The following is an 18,393-nucleotide window of genomic DNA, read 5'->3' on the forward strand; positions in this document are numbered from 1 at the left end:
TCTTCTTCTTCTTCTTCTTCTTCTTCTTCTTCTTCTTCTTCTTCTTCTTCTTCTTCTTCTTCCTCCTCCTCTTCCTCCTCTTCCTCCTCCTCCTCCTCCTCCAATGGGGTTAAGTGATTTGCCCAGGGTCACACAGCTGGGAAGTGTCTGAGGCCAGATTTGAACCTAGGACCTCCCATCTCGAGGCCTGGCTCTCAATCCACTGAGCTACCCAGCTGCCCCCTAGACCCAGTTTTCTTGATAGGAAGAATTGTACTGTACTGATATTTGAACACCTGCATAGCTTTCAGTTAAACATAATTAAAATACACTTTAACTTGTTGAATCATAAAATATATAAAGGCATTTCTATGTTGGAATTTCTGAGCCTGAAGTAAATAAAGAGTAATTCAGAGTCTGTTAAAGCAAGGTTCTTAGGAAGACTATAGTTTCAAAATCATAGATTCATAGACTGTTCAGACTAAAAGAGCTCTTCAAGATCCTCTTTGGCCCCTTCAATTTTTAGCAAAGGAAACTGACGCTACAAGAATTTGTCACTTGTCCAACTTGCATAGAGAATTAGTGACAAAGTTAGGACTAGAATCTAGGTTATTTGATTCCTCAGGTCAATGCTTTCACTATTAAACGGCTGTCTCAGAAAAGAGAACCCCTTAAATAAAGATACCTTAATAATTATTTAATGAGAAATGAACAGGATCTTCCAAACCTCGAATCCTTAATTGAAAATGCCAAATAAGATTACTCAAAAATCTATTATCCCATCCGCCCCCACTCTAGATAGCCTTTTTTGTGTTTCTTGACAGTTTTTGTCTACAGGTAGGAGTCAGATGCTGCACAACCAGAAAAGAATAGTTTTGCTGTTTTTCAAAGCAACAACAAAAACTTGGTCTTAAGATAACAGATGTGCTAATAGTAGACTATACAGTGACTACATGAGTAGTATGCTATTTCACAAAGATAAAGTCAGGCTGTTTAGGGTTGACATTGGTCATAAATTCTGGTGTTGCCAAAATCCTGTCTTGTCAAATATTTAGGAGCCGATAGTGCTTAAGACTTAAGTCATCAGGGCTTTGTGTTAACTAGAAATGTAGTTTGTAATAAGAACAGAATTTAAATTCTGTGCTGTTTGTTTCTTGCTTGAAGAGCTCTGTGCTTTATATCACTTTGAATAGTAGCAAAATTGGCAAAAATGGTTGTAATAAATGAAACGGTTTGCACACAAAAAATGAAGCTGGTTGCTTGAATAAAACTATTTTAGATGACCCTATGCAACTGAACAGGAAGTAGAGTAGTCTCTTAACTAGAGGCTTGATTCTGGGAAAGGTTTCCTTTCCAATGACTAATTTAGGATGTCTTTGTCCCGTCTCTGGCCTTTACACTATGTGACAAGCAGGCCAGGACACAGAAAGAAGAGGTTTAAGTAATACCTAAGTAATGATGTCATGGTAGGCTTTGGCCTCAGTTACAGCATGGTAGCGTCTGTGTGGGTTTTACACACCCTATTTGTATAAACTATTTTCTGTAGTATCTCAGTCCAAGGCCTGAAAAGAATTTAATGAATATTATTGGATAGTAACAATTTTTCAGTTGGAAAAAAACAAAATGTAGACTTGCCTGAGCCTGTGACTCACCCACAGAACTGGCAATAATAATCCAAGTTCTTTAACTCCATTTCCATAGTTCTGAGTATTAAACTAAATTAAAAGAGCAAAGTATTTCCACCCAGGAAATAAGTATTTTCTCATGCAAAAATAAATGGTGTTAAACTGACAACATTTTTCCGGCAGGACTTTTTATTTTCAATAAATGTAAAATGATACCGATCTGATCTGGATGATGAAGGAAGTGATTATGGGGCTTGGTATACAAGTGCTGCCCTGTATACTTGGAAAAACTGAAATATAAACTTTGTTTTGTCCCTTAGAGCAGTTTTTAGACAAATCATTTAACATCTTTTGTGCCTCTGTTGTCTCTTATGAAAAATAAGACTAAATACCTTATTATCTTGTAAAGATTTGTATTAAATACTTTATATTCTGTCTGAGAAAGGTGTCATTATATGCATACACAGCGTTACAATGATTTGAAGCCTGCTATCTCAATGAAATATATGCAGTATTTATCGTGAATAAATTACTAGAAAATATATTTAACATCAGATTTACTAACTAAGGATTTTACTTATTTTTGGTCCTATGCCTATGATTTCTTTGGTGCAAGGAACTCTTGGCGAAGATATTCCCTCCACCAATGTAGACCAATAACTGTTCTGCAACTTTGGGCCCAGGGCCACAGAGCTAGTGTGTCAGAAACAGAACTTAAACCTCGGTCTTCCTGATTCAGACCCACTCTCCACTGTCCCATGGTGCCACTCTATTTAAAGTGACTTTAAATAGATGCAAATATTTTTAAATTACTTTCTTCATAATAGTAAAAGACACAGCTTTTTTTATTCATTACTACTATTTTAAAATTATTGGTTAATTGGAAATTTTAATGATACCAGAAATAAGTAAGGACTAATACTCTTTCTCTATCTTTCCCCCCCTTTTTTTTTAAACCTTTAACTTCTGTGTATTGACTTATAGGTGGAAGAGTGGTAAGGGTAGGCAATGGGGGTCAAGTGACTTGCCCAGGGTCACACAGCTGGGAAGTGTCTGAGGCCAGATTTGAACCCAGGACCTCCCGTCTCTAGGCTTGGCTCTCAATCCACTGAGCTACCCAACTGCCCCCACTATCTTTCCTCTTTTAAAAACTTTTTACATCAAATGTGGTAAAACTTGATGTTCCTGTTGAAGAGTTTCATAATAAATATCAATCTTCCTGTTCCATGCTTTATAAATGTGCATTGACCACTAATAGAAAACCAATAATCTCTCTACCAGGGAATGTGAGTTTATCCTGGCTTTGCCCCTGACTTGTTCTGTGACCTTGGGCAAATCACTTAAATTTTCTGAGCCTTAATTTCTTCGTCCATAAAGCAAGGATGATAGTTACACAATTTTTACAGAGTTGTTGTGAGGAAAATTTTCCTGTCCCTCCAACTGCTATAAATGAGAAGAGTTGTTATTATATAGTGCCCTGCAGTTTGCAAAATGTTTTCTTTGCAACAATCTTGACAGAATGAGTATTATGTTATTTTGCATATTTTTATAGATCAGAAAGCTGAGTTCACATAACTGGCAAGTGTCCAGATGGGATCTGAATCCAGGTCTCTTAACGACTCCCAAATTCAGCCCTGGGAGAGTAAAGTTATAATCTCTGATGTCACAGGCAGAGGAAGAGGCTAGGGATGAGCTAACAGACGTTCCCACTTTACAATCATAAAGTATGGACATTTCTAGGATAGGTCAGTAGCTGGAGGTAGAGGCTGGTCTAGAGAAGAGGCAGCCTGCAATGTGAACTTTCATTTGGTTTGGAGGGATTTTGTTTGTTTTTTACTATTGCTATAATCCATTTCTCTACTTGGTTACGGTAGAAGCTACTATAAACTTCTCACCATTACCTTGGTGAGTTTTGGGTCAGCCATAATTTTTGGATTGTATAATATGAATTGTGACTTTAGATTTATTCAGAAGGATGCAGCTAAACAACCAGAGCACCATGGGATTTTAAAGGTAGAAGACTTTTGAGGTTATCAATTAGGTTCAGGCACCTCACTGTAGAGGTAAATATTCAGGTTCAGACATGTGAAGTGACTTGCCTAAGGTCACATCACTAATTAGTCAGAATCTGGGACAGATGCTCCTCTCCATATTTCTAATATATCATTGCTAAAGAAGACGTTTTGCTATGAGAGCTACTAATATAGGCACAGTGGATGAAGTGCTAGCTCTGGAGTCTGGAACTCTTAAGTTCAAATCCTGCCTTAGACACTTAGCAGCTCTGTGATCCTCAGCAAGTTATTTAACCTTTCTGTGCCTCAGTTTCCTCATCTGTGAAATTGTAGAAACAGTAGCACCAGGTTTGTTGTGAAGATCAAATGAGATAATATTTGTATAGCTCCTGTGCCTGGCATGTAGAAAATGCTTTATTGATGTTAACTATTATCATCAGTTTATTGTACAATGGAGACAATAATAATAGCATCTATCCTCCCCAGGTTATGGGGATCAAATAGCATTTGTAAAACTTTGTAAATCGTAAGGTACTATATAAATTATTATGATGCTTGTTATTATTTTGTTAGATCTTCAACTTGCTGCTGAGCTTGGGAAGACGTTGCTGGATCGAAACACAGAGCTAGAGGAGTCTCTTCAGCACATGTATACAACCAACCAGGAGCAGTTACAGGAAATTGAGGTAAACTCATTTAACATTCCTGCAGCAATGTCCTGGGATTTGTAAGACTAAAATTAATAACCAATAACTCCAAGTATTATATTTTATAAGATTTATTAATAATCACTTGAAGTAGAGGAAATAGATAGAAGCCTGAGTAAAGACAAGTTTACTGGACTGCGAAAGTGGGAGAAGAGAGAGAAGGGGCGTGGTTACAGAAACTTATGTCCAAAACTTAAGGACATAATGTAAGGGTGAAAGTGGGATGCTGGGAAACTTAGTCCTGGGGTACACAATTCTAATTACACAATCTCCCCCACCCCTGTGATCCTTTGGGAGACTAGTCTATCCAATGGATCATTTAAACATAACCAGCTTATAGCTCTAAAGATTTTTAACTAAAGGTATATAAAAGAGAACAAGAACAAAACCAATGTTAGGTGCATTGACAAAAAAACAATTAGAGGGTAGTTCCCTTTGGCTTAAGAGTGTACATTCAAAATAAATGCGTTCAAACCCCCACAATTCAAATCACCACATCCCAAAGTTCACACTGGATCTTTTGCTGCAGTGTGTGGCTTCTGCAGCATGGCACCTTCTCCAAACAGTTCACTTTCTGGATTTGGGAGGTGGCAAGTTTCTTATCCTAAAATTACTCTCAAAGGAATTTAGACTTTATATAGGATAATAATACAATTTTCAGGGTAGCATGGGTTTTTTTTGTTTATTTTGTATATCCATCCAATGAATATTGAAATAGACTGCTGCAGTGAAAGTCAGTTTTTGAAGATAACCTTTGCCAATATTGAGAAAACATGATTGAGTTGCAGGATTGCCCAGATAATGTCCTTGCCTTAGATGCAGAAACCAAGAAATAGTGAATCTTTTAGGCTTCTTCTTTGGAAAAAGTACATTGAAGAATAGAATTGTAGAGCTACCTGAAGCCTTAAAGGCTCTGTATACTCTCCCCCTCATTTCATCTATGAGAAAATGAGGCCTAAGAAAATGAAGTTACTTGGCTATGGTCAAGGAATTAGTGTGAGAGCCTGGAGTCCCAGCCCAGAATACTGTCTACTCTGCCATGTTAACATACCCTGCTAATGACATTTGTAGCGCTATGGATAAGATTTCAGAGAACTGTAGGATGTTGGAGCTGAAAGGGAAGATTTTATATATAGAGTATCTAGTCTTATTCTCAGTTTGGAGAGTGTGGGAGGAAACTTGAATTTAGGTCCAGAGATCTCAGTGCAGTCTTATCTCCTTTAGGTAAGTCACTTACTTTTCCTTGGCCTCAGTTTCCTGGTTTGTAAAATTAGGATACTTCTTCTTTATGTTTACCTTTACCCCTCAAAGTTATCAAGAAAGTGCTTTGTAAACCATTAGATGCTTGTATGAGTGTCTCCTTATGTGAAGGGTCAGATGACTTATTCATGGTCATAGTAAGTTCATCTGTGTCTGAGCTGGAAGTAGAACCCAGGTCTTCTGATACTTGACCAGTGCTTTGCCCTGTTATCTCATTCTGGAGGCAGCTAGGTGGCTCAGTGGATAGAATGCTAGATCTGGAGTCAGAAAGACCTGAGTTCAAACCTGGCCTTAGACATTTACCAGCTGTGTGCCTCTAGGCAAGTCATTTAATCCACTAGAGAAGGAAAAGGCAGACAATTTCAGTATGGCTATGGTCCAAAGGGTTGTGAAGAATTGGACAAGACAAATCTTCTAAAACTAGCTAAGTTTAAATCGAATTTGGAACTATTTAAGCACAAAACAGTGATAGGAATATTCTTTAGTTTCATAAGTTTTGAAGATGATGAAAAGGTGAAGGACCAAGGTGACTAAATACCTCAATTTATTAGTTTTTTTCATAAGTTGTACCATGCAAAGAATTAGTAGTAAAACACATTTCTCTCTCTACTACTTTAGTCTCAATTTACAAGATAGACAATAATCTAAAATAGATGCTTAACTTCAATCTCTTTAGTAAGGTATAAATGAATGAAAAAATCATGATTTAAGTGCTTATTCCATGCCTGGGCACTGGGTATACAAATTCAAAAACAACGATAGTTCTTGCCTTCAAGGAATTCACATTTATATGGGGAAGATAGTACATAAAGGGGTGGTCCAGGGAAGGCACTGGTGTAGAAAGTCACCTGGTTGATGGATTTATCCATGAACAGATTTGATTTGATCATGAGATAATTGTTTCACCTGTTTTTATTCAGCCATATATATATTAAAATATATATATATTTATATTAATACATATATATTCAATACATATATATTAAAAAATATAATAATATTTATTCAGCCATTTTTTCAGTCCTGTCTGACTTCTTGGCATTGCCATTGTGGTTTGCCATTGCCTTCTCTAACTTGTTTGACAAATGAGGAGACTGAGGGAGTGAATTGTCCAAGGTCACACAGCTGGTGTCTATGAGGTCAGATTTGAATTCAGGAAGATGAGTCTTCCTGACTTGTTACTCTGTCCATTGTTCTACCTAGCTGACCTGGCTGTTGGTAAAATTAGCAAATACTGCCAGTTAACTAGCACATGAATTGAAGACCTTTCTTATGGTTTCATAACCATTATCTTATTAACTGTTCATTAGGAAATTTTATTTTTTCTAGAAACATCTCAATGAATAATATTATTGAAAGTTAAACTCCCAAAGATTGTGCAACATAGGACCCAGGCCTTTTGTACCTGTAAAGAGAATTTTCAAGTTGTCCATGAAAATGGAGCATATGTTAACCTGAATCTTTTGAATGCCATCTCTATTCAGTACTGGGGTTAAAGAGAGATGAGGTATAGGAATTGAACCGCAAAGCTAAAAGCCACTTGAGATCATCCCAATACCCTAATCTTACAAATGAAGAAGGTAGGTAGGATGAAATGACTTCCCCAAGGTAATTAATAACTTATACAACTGGGGCAGCTGGGTAGCTCAGTGGATTGAAAGTCAGGCCTAGAGACGGGAGGTCCTGGGTTCAAATCCGGCCTCAGACACTTCCCAGCTGTGTGACTGGGCAAGTCACTTGACCTCCATTACCACTCTTCCACCTAGGAGCCAATACACAGAAGTTAAGGGTTTAAAACGTAAAATAAAATAACTTATACAACTAATTAATAACAGAGGTAGCTCTAAAGCTGAGGTCTTCTTATACTCTTCAACTATACTGTAACTCAGAGGGGACCAGACACAGGAAACTTATAATTACTCAGAAATTATTTCACTCAAATGAGTTTATCAGAAGCAAAAAATACTTAGGCCTTATAGATTCAGCTCTCTTGTTGTCATTTAAGGTACCTATTAATTCTACCATATTTACAAAGTGTGCAGTAGGCCCTCCCCTTCATCTCATTTTCACAAAACTTTGTGTGGTATGTCCAAAACATATTTCTAAAACTTTTGGGAAAGCAAGACTTGAAAACATGCCAAATACAACTTGTTAGACAGAGATCGTAGAACATACTGTTCCCTAAGTTGAATTTAATGAGGCTTAGTGTTTGCCAAGATACCTATAAGTGCAGAAAACTCAAGCTTTTAGAAAAGAAAGGCCTGCCAAATGTCACATTGGCCAAAGAGAATGTCTTTCTAACTTGATTGATAACCTAGAGGGATCACACTTTTTGATTAATTCCTTAAAATACATGGACAACAGAGGGAAAAAGAGAATTTTGTTTGTATTTCAGTCTCAAGGTGATTTAAAATATTTAACCCTATTATGTACAGATCTTTTAGAATTACAGGGCATAGTGCTAGCTGCTTGGAAAGTCAGAGATTAGCTAAGACAGCAGTCCTTGGTCTGGAGATGACAATGAAGTTTGTCACCTTGTTTTATTAAGTCCTTCCATTTTTGTGAGTGATAATAATATTCAGGACTTAAATGAATCTTACATTAGAAAGAGGCAAAACAAAATGCTATGTAAACACCAAAGGAAAAACCTTGAAACTGACCAGGTTGTGAAGAAGGTGAATTTGATTTGGGTTTAAAAGATGGGGGGGGGGGGAATCCTAAGGCCAGCAGGGGGGATGGCAAATCAATCCAGTTTGGCAGTGTGGCCACAAAAAGGATGAAATGAAAAAAAATGTGGGAAGACGGAGCAGCACTGTATGGTGAAGGACCCTGACCAGCAGTCCAAGATATTGGTGAAGCCCAAAGGAGCCCCTGAGAATTTTTGAGCAAGAAGTTATCTGATCTGTTTATAAGAAAGGCAAGTCTGGCAGGAGGAGCGTAGGGGGGATGAAATGAAAGAAAGGAATGAGGAGGATCCGTGATGAGACCCTTTTTCTTCTTGACACAAGCACGTGACAGTAACAGATGTTGGTGGTGGGTAACAGTGAGAATAGTCTGAGGTGGAATGGAAGAGTGTTTTGGAGATAAAGGGGGAGAGTCCAGTAGAACACCAAGGTCCTGAACACGGAAGACTGGGTAAATGGTGGTGCCACAGACAGAAATAGGAAAGTCAGAAAGGAAAGCTTTAAAAGGAAAGATACAGTGGAAGCAGGCTTCCAACATGTTCACTTAAAAGTGCTGGTAGGAAGAACATTCAGGTGACAATATCCTATGTGCAGTTGGAGATTAGAATCTAGGGTAAGACAAGAACTAGGATTGACAGATACTACGTTTAGGAGTCCATGGGCTTTCTGTAGCTAATGTGTTTCAATGTTATAAAATTTTTGGGGTCGTTATGAAGAATGGTAGATAGAATTGGCCTTTTTTTTTTTTTTTTTTAATACCCTTACCTTCTGCCTTAACTAAGTATCAATTATAAGACAGAAGAGCAGTAAGGGCTTAGGCAATGGGGATTAAGTAACTCGACAAGGGTCACACTGCTAGGAGGTATCTGAGGCGAGATTTGAATCCAAGATCTCCCATATCCAGGCCTGGTTCTCTATCCACAGAGCCACCTAGCTGCCCCTAAAATTAATCCTAAAAGAAAAGTGTCTGCCTGATATTAATTACATAAATATAATTCTACACAAGGTAGACAATCCCTCCCAATAACAACTAAACAAATTAAAGGATTTCTTCAAACTGTAGAAGAGGAATAAATTCAAATTGCTACATAATTAATGGGCTTTGCTTGTTGGTTAGTAAAGGAACCTAGTAGCTTATGCCAGAATAATTGCTTTGTGGGGGCAGCTGGGTAACTCAGTGGATTGAGAGTCATGCCTAGATACAGGAAGTCCTAGGTTCAAATCTTACCTCAAACACTTCTTAGCTGTGTGACCCTGGGCAAGTCACTTATCCCTTGCCACTCTTCTGCCTTGGAACCAATACATAGTATTGATTCTAAGGTGGAAGGTAAGGGTTTTTAAGAAGAATTGCTTTGTGAGCCAAGTTATTTTCATTTCTTTATCTGTTTAGGGAGATTAATTAAACTAGTTACTGAAATATTCAGACTAGATGGTACAAATTATCACTTTTTTGAAGCAAGTTCCAGTTTTGAACCTAAAAAAACCACCTTAAAATGTGTAGATGAGCATTTCTTTTTTTTTTAACATTTATTAATAATCATTTTTAACATGGTTACATGATTCATGCTCCTACTTTCCCCCTCACCCCCCGCACTCCCCCCACCCATGGCCGACGCACATTTCCACTGGTTTTGTCATGTGTCCTTGATCAAGACCTATTTCCAAATTGTTGGTGGTTGCATTGGTGTGGTAATTTTGAGTCCACATCCCCAATCATGTCCACCCCGGCCCATACGTTCAAGCAGTTGCTTTTCTTATATGTTTCCTCTCCTGCAGTCCTTCCTCTGAATGTGGGTAGTAGCATCTTTACCATAAATCCCTCAGAGTTGTCCTGGGTCATTGCATTGTTGCTGGTACAGAAGCCCATTACATTCGATTTTAGATGAGCATTTCTGAGTGAGCAAGAGGCACATTATTTGAAAGGAATATTCAACCTTGTTGTTTTTCCTTAACTTCAAATATCATCTAAAAGATGTATATTTACCCTTTACCTTCACTTCTTGCCTTCTTATTTATTTCTTAGCCCTTAGAGCCTGGCTTCTGGCATTATCCCTCCATCATTACTATCTTCGAATTTAGGAGTGATATTTTAGTCTCTAATGGCCTTTTCTCAGTTCTCATTCTTCTTGACCTCTGCAGCATTTGAGATTATTGAAAGCTCTCTACTGTACCTTCTTTTTTATTTGGGTTTTCATGATTTGTTGCCCCTTCACTTTTGGTTTTCTCTACATATCTGACTGTTCCTTCTCAGTTTCTCTTACTGGCTGATCATCTTTATCATGCCCCTCAACTGTAGGTATTCTCCAAGGCTCTATCCTGGATCCTCATTTTCTCTCTATACTCTCATATTTGGCAACCTTATCAGCTCCCATGGATTTCATTATGATCTCTATGTAGAGATCATCTGTATATATCTAGCCCTAATCTTCCTCCTGCACTCCAGTCATGTGTCTCCCTACCTGCTTCTTAGATATCTCTAACTGGATATCCTGTATCTCAAACTCAACATGTCCAGAACTGAACTAATATCTTACCCCGCATACTCACCCTTCTTCCAGACTTCCTTCTTTCTGTCTAGAACACCATTATCATTCCAGTTTCTCAAGAAACAACCTAAGGGTTGTCCATGAGTCATTCTCTCACTCATATCACATATCTAATCAGTTACCAAATGTTGTTTCTGCTTTTGTAAAATCTCTTACATTCATATCTTTCTATCACAAGGCCATCAGCCTAATAGTCCCTTGTGGTCTGTAATATGGACAATTGCAAAAACCTTCTAATTGGTCTCTGTCTTATGTCTCCTTTCTTCTGTCCACCTCCCATATAAGCTGCCAAAGTGATTTTCCTTAAATACAGGTCATTTCCCACCCCCTACTCAATAAACTCCAGTTTATTGTTGAACTTCCATTGTCAACTTCTTGTGACTTTTAAAACCCTTCACAAACTAGCTCTGATCCACCTTTCCAAACTTATTGTGTGTATGATTTCCCTCTTCTGTGTGCTATATAGTTCAGTCAAACAGGCCTTCTTACTGTACTCACTGTCTTTATCTGAACCTTTGGAATACTCTTTTTCTTCACCATCACCTCTTAGAATCCCTTCTTTCCTTCAAAGCTCTAGTGTCATTTTTACAAGTTTACCTTAAAATCCCCAAATTTACCTTATATTTATTTTGTATAGATTTCATATTTACATCTCTGCGCCTGAGTTGTCTTTCCTGCTAGAGAATCTAAGCTCTTTAAAGCCAGAGAATGTTTTAGTTTTGTCTTTGTACCCCCAGTTACCTGGTATATACTAGTTGTTTAGTAAATCCTTATTGATTGATTGTTTGATCTACTCTTTTAGTGAAGACTTCAGGGCAATTTTAAACTTAAAATTGAGACAAATTCAAAAGGATATTCTCATCTAAGGCCAAAGGCTCTGAAATTGTATATGTCCTTTGACCCAGCAGTACCACTATTAGGTCAGTATTCCAAAGAGATATTTTTAAAAAAGGAAAAGGAAAAGGACTTACTTGTACAAAACTATAATATATCTTTCTGTGGTGATAACAGAGAATTGGAAATTGGTGGTTGGGGAATGGCTGAACAAGCTGTAGTATATGATTGTGATGAAACACCATTGTGCTATAAGAAACGACAAGCAGGATGGATTCAGAAAAACCTGGAAAGGACTTACATGAATTGATAAAAAAAAGAACTGTAAAGAACCAGGAGAACATGGTACATTGTATCAGCAATACAAAGATCCAAGACATTTCCCAAAGACCTATGATAAAAAATGCTATTCACCTCCAGAGAAAGAACCAATAGAGTTTGAATGAAGAACAAAGCTTATTTTTTTTGCTTTCTTTATTTTATTTTATTTTGTTTTGTTTTGGGGGGGAATCTGTGGTTTTTGTTGTTGTTGTTGTTTTTTCACAACCTGGCTGACATGGAAATAATGTTTTGCATGACCACACAAAAAGATATATTCGTAGAGCAAACTATTCACAGTGAACAAAGAATGGCATGTGTGCTAATGGGACTAGTCACCTTGGTGGCACCCCTTTGCCTTTTGGAACAAACTCCTTCTGTGTGATTTGTAAAGCCCTTCATATTCTGACTATACTTTCTAGGTTTATCAATGTAAATTCAAGCCAGAGTGCCATACTTGCTGATTTTCGTTCTGTTTTTCATCCACCTTTGCTAAGGTGCGCTCTCTCTCTCTCTCTCTCTCTTTCTTTCTCTCTCTCTCTCCTTCCCTCCAATCCCTGGAATTATATACCCTCTACATTTCTACCTCTTCTCTCTTCCTTTAAAAAAAAAAAATTTAAGAAAGGGAGTTATATGGCAAGAAGACCAGAGTTAAAATGCAGCCTTAGACACTTACTAGCACTTGTCTAACTAACACTAGCAGACACTTGTCTATCTCATTTTCCTCAACTGTTAAGAAAAAAAATGAGGTTGTTGTGAAGGTCAAATGAAATAATACTTGTAAAACACTTAGCTCAGTGTTTGACACATAGGAGATGCTTAATAAATGCCTGCCCCCTTCCCCTTCAAAGCTCAGCTTAATTGCTGCCTCCTACAGAAAGCCTATCTTGTTTCCCTTCCAACCCCACCCCACCCCCAGTTGCTAGAGACTTCCCCCTCAAAAATGATTGAGTTTTCTACGTTGTCTGTGTTTATATTCTTAGCATACCCAGAGCCTCAGCCTCTTGGATAATGGGATTAAAGAAAGGCTGGTTGGGAGTGCCCTTGACCTATTAAGGAAGTGGGTAGACAACTGGAAATTTTACCAGAGATTTTAGGCTTAGAATATTCCTGCTTTGGAAAGCTGGATTTTTAAAAGATTCTGATACGATTAGCCACCCTTCTGCTTGTAGAGAAGAGGTGTAAGTTATCTAGTTATCTGTGCTCTAGTTGGACAGATTCCTGTTGATTTCAGAGACTTGTCTGACTGCCCTTTTGCTAGACTGATATTCAGGCATCGAGTTTTTCTGGATTCCAGGACTGGTTTTTCTGTCCTAGATGGGGAAAAGGAGGGAAAACATTGAATGTGGCATTGGACAGCAGTGTGGTCTGATGCCCTGAGGCACAATTAGATTAGTGGGTAGCCTTTTACAATTCCACAAGTACTTTTCAAGCTTGAGTTTTCAATATTCGAATGGAATAGAGGGTAGGTTTATCTTTTTATCTATAAATGATTTTAAGTGGTTGCTAATGGAGTAGTTAAGTATACTGGTTCTTTTTTTTTTTTTTTTTTAACCCTTACCTTCCATCTTAGAGTCAATACTATATATTGGTTCCAAGGCAAAAGAGCAGTAAATACTAGGTAATGGGGGCAAGTGACTTGCCCAGGGTCACACAGCTAGGAAGTATCTGAGGTCAGATTTGAACCCAGGACCTCCCATCTCTAGACCTGGCTCTCAATCCATTGAGCCACCCAGCTGCCCCTATATTTATTCTTTTTTTTTTTTTTTAACCCTTGTACTTCAGTGTATTGTCTCATAGGTGGAAGATTGGTAAGGGTGGGCAATGGGGGTCAAGTGACTTGCCCAGGGTCACACAGCTGGGAAGTGGCTGAGGCTGGGTTTGAACCTAGGACCTCCTGTCTCTAGGCCTGACTCTCACTCCACTGAGCTACCCAGCTGCCCCCATATTTATTCTTAATATTAACACTTGAACTGTTTTTAGAGAATGTCATTCTGCTTTGAAGGCAGCATAATAAAGAGTAAAAGGTATTGAACTAGAAGTTAGAATTCAGTTCAGCAAGTTTTTTAAGCACCTGCTATGTGCAAGGCAGGCACTTTGGTGTGGCTATTCCCTGCCCCCATAAATTCCTTAGGATGTGGACCATTCATTTTTGTCTTAGGACCCCTCAAAGGGGGGATTAGCATTTAGTGAGCACTTAATAAAATGTATGTGGATTGATAAAACCAGGCTCTAGTCCTAATTCTGTCACTAACTTATTTAGGCTTTAACCTCGGAGGGGGGACCAAACAACTCAGTATTCTGCATTTTGACTGTCAGAGATAGATTTTTAAATTCGTCTATTAATTAGGCATAGATATACTTAGAGAGAAAGAAAAGGAAAGGGCAGAATTTCTTCCTCATTATAGTTCTCTCTGACCCCAAGCTTTGGCTCATATTTTCATAGCTATGGCTCATATTTTTATAGCATCCATGAAACAAAATGACAGAATTCCTAAACAAAGAAAAATATGGATCCATAAATTTCAGTAAAGGATTTTTTGATTTGTCAAACAGGATTATATTACTGTTGGTATTGGAAGGTCTACTTTTTTTTTAACTCTTATCTTTTGTCTTAATATCAATTTTATGAAAAGAATAATAAAGACTAGGCAGTTGAGGTTAAGTGACTTAACCAGGGTAACACAGCTAGAAAGTGTCCCAAGGCTAGATTTGACCTCAGAACCTCCTGACTTCAGCCCTGGCACTTACTACTGAGTCACTTAGCTGGCCCTAGGAGGTCTACTTTTGAAGAATATCTGTCATCCTGGAAAACTTAGTCAGGTACAGAGTTAAAACAAAATGAGGCAAGTCAACAGGCCTTTTATTAAAGCACCTCTTATGTGCCAGGCACTGTGCTAAAGGGCTGGGGATACACAGAAAAGGAGGACTGTAGTAGGCCCTGTTCTCAGTCTAATTGGGGAAGCAATGTGTAAACAACTATATGCAAACAAGATAGGTACCAGATGAAATGGTATATGGGAGAAGCTTCTCATAGAGGACAATAAGATTTTAGCTGGAATTTAGAAGCCTACGGGGTGGAGATGAGGAGGAACCGGGTTCCACACCTAGGGGACAGCAAGTGAAAATGCCTCAAGTCTGGAGATATTGGAGTCTTGGGTGAGAAACCAAAACAAAGAGGCCATTATCACTGAATCCAGGTCTTATGTAGGGAGAAAGCTCTAAGATTGGAAAAGTAGGAGGGAGAGGGCAGATTATGTGGGCTTTGAAAGCCAAACCGAGGATTTTGTATTTAATTCAGGGGGTAATAGGGAGCCACTAATTTATTGATTAGAGTAGAGAGGACTAACAAGGTCAGATCTGGGCTTTAGGAAGATTTGTTTGACATCTGAGTGGAGGATGGACTGAAGGGGAAGACTTAAGGGAAAGAGACACCAACCACTGCTATTTAATAGTCTCATAATGGAGTAAGTAGTAGTAGTAATAGAATTAGCACTGGTTTGAATTTAGATTCAGGGGACCTATGTTGGAATCCTAGTTCTATCCACTACCTACCTATGTAGTAACTGTATGAATTCAGACTAAATCATTTTTCTAAGACAATGTCTTTATCTTTTAAAATGAAAATTTGGATTAAATCAGTGGCTTGCAAACTCTTTTGTTCTTTATCCTTTATTGAGGACTCCAAAGAAGTTTATTTGGGTTATATTATTAATATTTACCATAATTAGAAATATTAATATTTGCCATATTAGAAAATGGATAGACTTTAAAAATATTTATTAATTTAAAATAACAATAATCAATCCATTACATGTTAAATAATACATTTTTATTAAAAATAACTTGTTCAAAACAAAATTAGAGGAGTAGCATTGTAAGTCTCTTTAATGTCTTAATATCTTTTTAATCTCTTAATAGAATGCTTCTGCATTCAGCCTGTTTCAGTATGTTGTTTTGGTTGAAGTCTGTGAAGAAAATCTAATAGTTGGAAAAGGGAGGAGTAGCTTTATAGGCATATTGTTGTTGTTCAGGGACCCAATTTGGGATTTTCTTGGCAAAGATACTAGTTAGCCATTTCCTTTTCCAGCTCAATTTACTGGTAAGGGAACTGAGGCAACAAGGATTCAGTGACTTGCCCAGAGCCATACAGCTGGTTAATGTTTGAGGCTATATTTGAACTGCAGTTCTCTTGACTGCAGACCCAACCTTGCTCTCCCAATAGGCAAATACTGTCTTAGTACTATTATGAAAATAGTTTTTACCTCAAGGACCTCCTTGAACTCCAAAAAAAGGTCTCTTGAACCTCTAGGGAACCATGCTTTGAGAACTGCTGGATTAGATGATCTCTAAGGGCCCTTAGAGCTCTGTGGTCCTCTGAAGAGTGGCTTTGGTCTCAAGGTGATGAAAAAAACAAGACAATTGGGAGTTGCTGGAATGCAAATCTAGAAGCAATCCATCAGGAAGCACTACTTCACTTATAGAAACTACTTCAGGAGAACAAATCCTCAAGGATTTTTACTAGAGAACCATGGGGATAATAACCCAAATGCACCTGTTTAAGGAGACTTTCCTCCTCTTGTTATATTCACAGAATTCATTATTAGTTTTAGTACTGGACACTGAAACCCTTTTGCAATTGAACTACCAGGCATCCAGAGTGTAACTCTGATGGGTTGTTTGAATACCAAATGTACATTTGCCTAAAATACTTTTCTGGAGCACTCACACAAAGCACGCACTTACAGGGGAGGTCAGAAGAAACAATACCAGGATATTCCAAAGAAGTTCAGTATCAATTGTGAGTTATGGGGGAGACACTGGCACAGGATCATCCATCACAGCTTACCTTCATGAAAGAGAGTGCTGTGCTCTTGAGCAAAGCAGAATTGCAGTAAGAGCCTCAAAAGAAACGAGGGATGCGCCAGTTCAGAGACCTCTCCATCCCAAATGTTTGTAAGGGCTATTTGTGCCCAGCTCTGGGAGTGCTTTCCAAGCCTGATCAGTCAGACACGTACATTGACCCCAACATAGTGATATCGTTTTGGTCCTCTTCATGTACAAAGGACCACAACCAGCTATTAGTTTTCATGTGTTTGGAAGGGAGAAGCAGCTATTGCTTTCCAAACTTTTGTTTTCACTCTACATGTTGGCTCTTTTTTACTTTCTGTCTGAACCTTGCACCTTTAGGTGAAGTGTAGTGAAGCTTCCACCTTATTGCCATATACACTGGCCTTTTTTGCCCACATTAAAGGGGAAGGCCAAGTTTTCTGATTGTGTGGTTACCTCTGCTTTTTTCTATAGTTTCTTTTTTAAAATCCTTATCTTCTGTCTTAGAATGAATACCAAGTATCAATAAGACAAAAGAGTGGTAAGAGCTAGGCATTTGGGATTAAGGAAGTGTCTGAGGCCAGATTCAAACCCAGGAACTCCCATCTCTACCCTTGACTTTCTTTCCCCTGAGCACCTCTAGCTGTTGTCTTTTTTGTTTTTGTTTTCCTAATTGTTTCAAAACCTACCTACCCTTCCCTCACCCACCCCAGCTCTGGTGTTTAATGTAATTTTTTTGGTGACTTGCTGTTCTAGTCATCTGGTCTAGTCTAAAAGAAGTGACCTCTGAGTAATCCTTTGTTTTAAGGATTTATTTGCTATAGTCCAGAGGGAAGTTCCTACTCAGTAGTACATTTGCTAAGAATGAGATAAAGAATGAAGTCTTAAATTTCTCCATCTTGCCAGGAGGGATGAAACACTGTCATACTTCTCCCCTCTTGGCATGTGTGTGGGGGGGGGAAGGTTACATTTCTTGGTGTGAGCTGCACTTCTGATTTCAGATTCTTTTCCATGATAATTCATAAATCAAAGGAACATCCTATATTCATTAGAGTAATTGATCTCATTTTTTCATTTCTAGACAACCAAATTCTTTAGGCAGTACCTAAGTTTCCTGTTGTTTTTTTGTTTTTTGTCATTTTATTAACTGGTATTTAGCCCACATGCCTAATAATTAAGGATTTGCCTAGCTAACGAATACAAATTAAGATGCTACTAAGATACAGGATACTATTCTAGACTGTTCTGCTCTGTTTTCCTTACATTTATTTGTGACCAGTCCACATAGGTCTATTTCCCACTTTTGCTTGCTTCTGACAACTTCTTGGAGCAACTCGTAGGTTAGATTCCATTCAAAACCTGTTAGCTCTGCCTTCAGATCAAACAAACTTATTTAAGTGAGAACTAGTTATGTGTCTCCACCTAATTCCTTAAAGCTGCATTTTCCAAATCCTGGGTCTTACCAACACTTTGTAATTGGCTTCTTTGTTTTTGTTGTACTTATCTGACACAGGTTATGGCCCTTCACATTTTACTTTTGTGTGGCACATACTTTTTGGATATTTGCTTTGTTATTCAGTTTGTTTTTAATGGCCCAG

The 18,393-nt window shown here is 38.1% G+C and overlaps 1 protein-coding gene across 1 annotated transcript in view; it reads left to right on the forward strand.

Annotated features, from left to right (window-relative positions):
• CDR2 (cerebellar degeneration related protein 2) overlaps positions 1-18,393 on the forward strand; it is a 35,688-nt gene that overhangs the window by 9,382 nt on the left and 7,913 nt on the right. Inside the window, exon 2 of the mRNA XM_044660225.1 lies at positions 4,190-4,302. Within this exon, the coding sequence (XP_044516160.1) occupies positions 4,190-4,302 (113 nt within the window). The remainder of the gene's footprint in view (positions 1-4,189; positions 4,303-18,393) is intronic.

This window comes from Gracilinanus agilis, chromosome 1, assembly GCF_016433145.1.
Source record: "Gracilinanus agilis isolate LMUSP501 chromosome 1, AgileGrace, whole genome shotgun sequence".
Lineage (NCBI taxonomy): Eukaryota > Metazoa > Chordata > Mammalia > Didelphimorphia > Didelphidae > Gracilinanus > Gracilinanus agilis.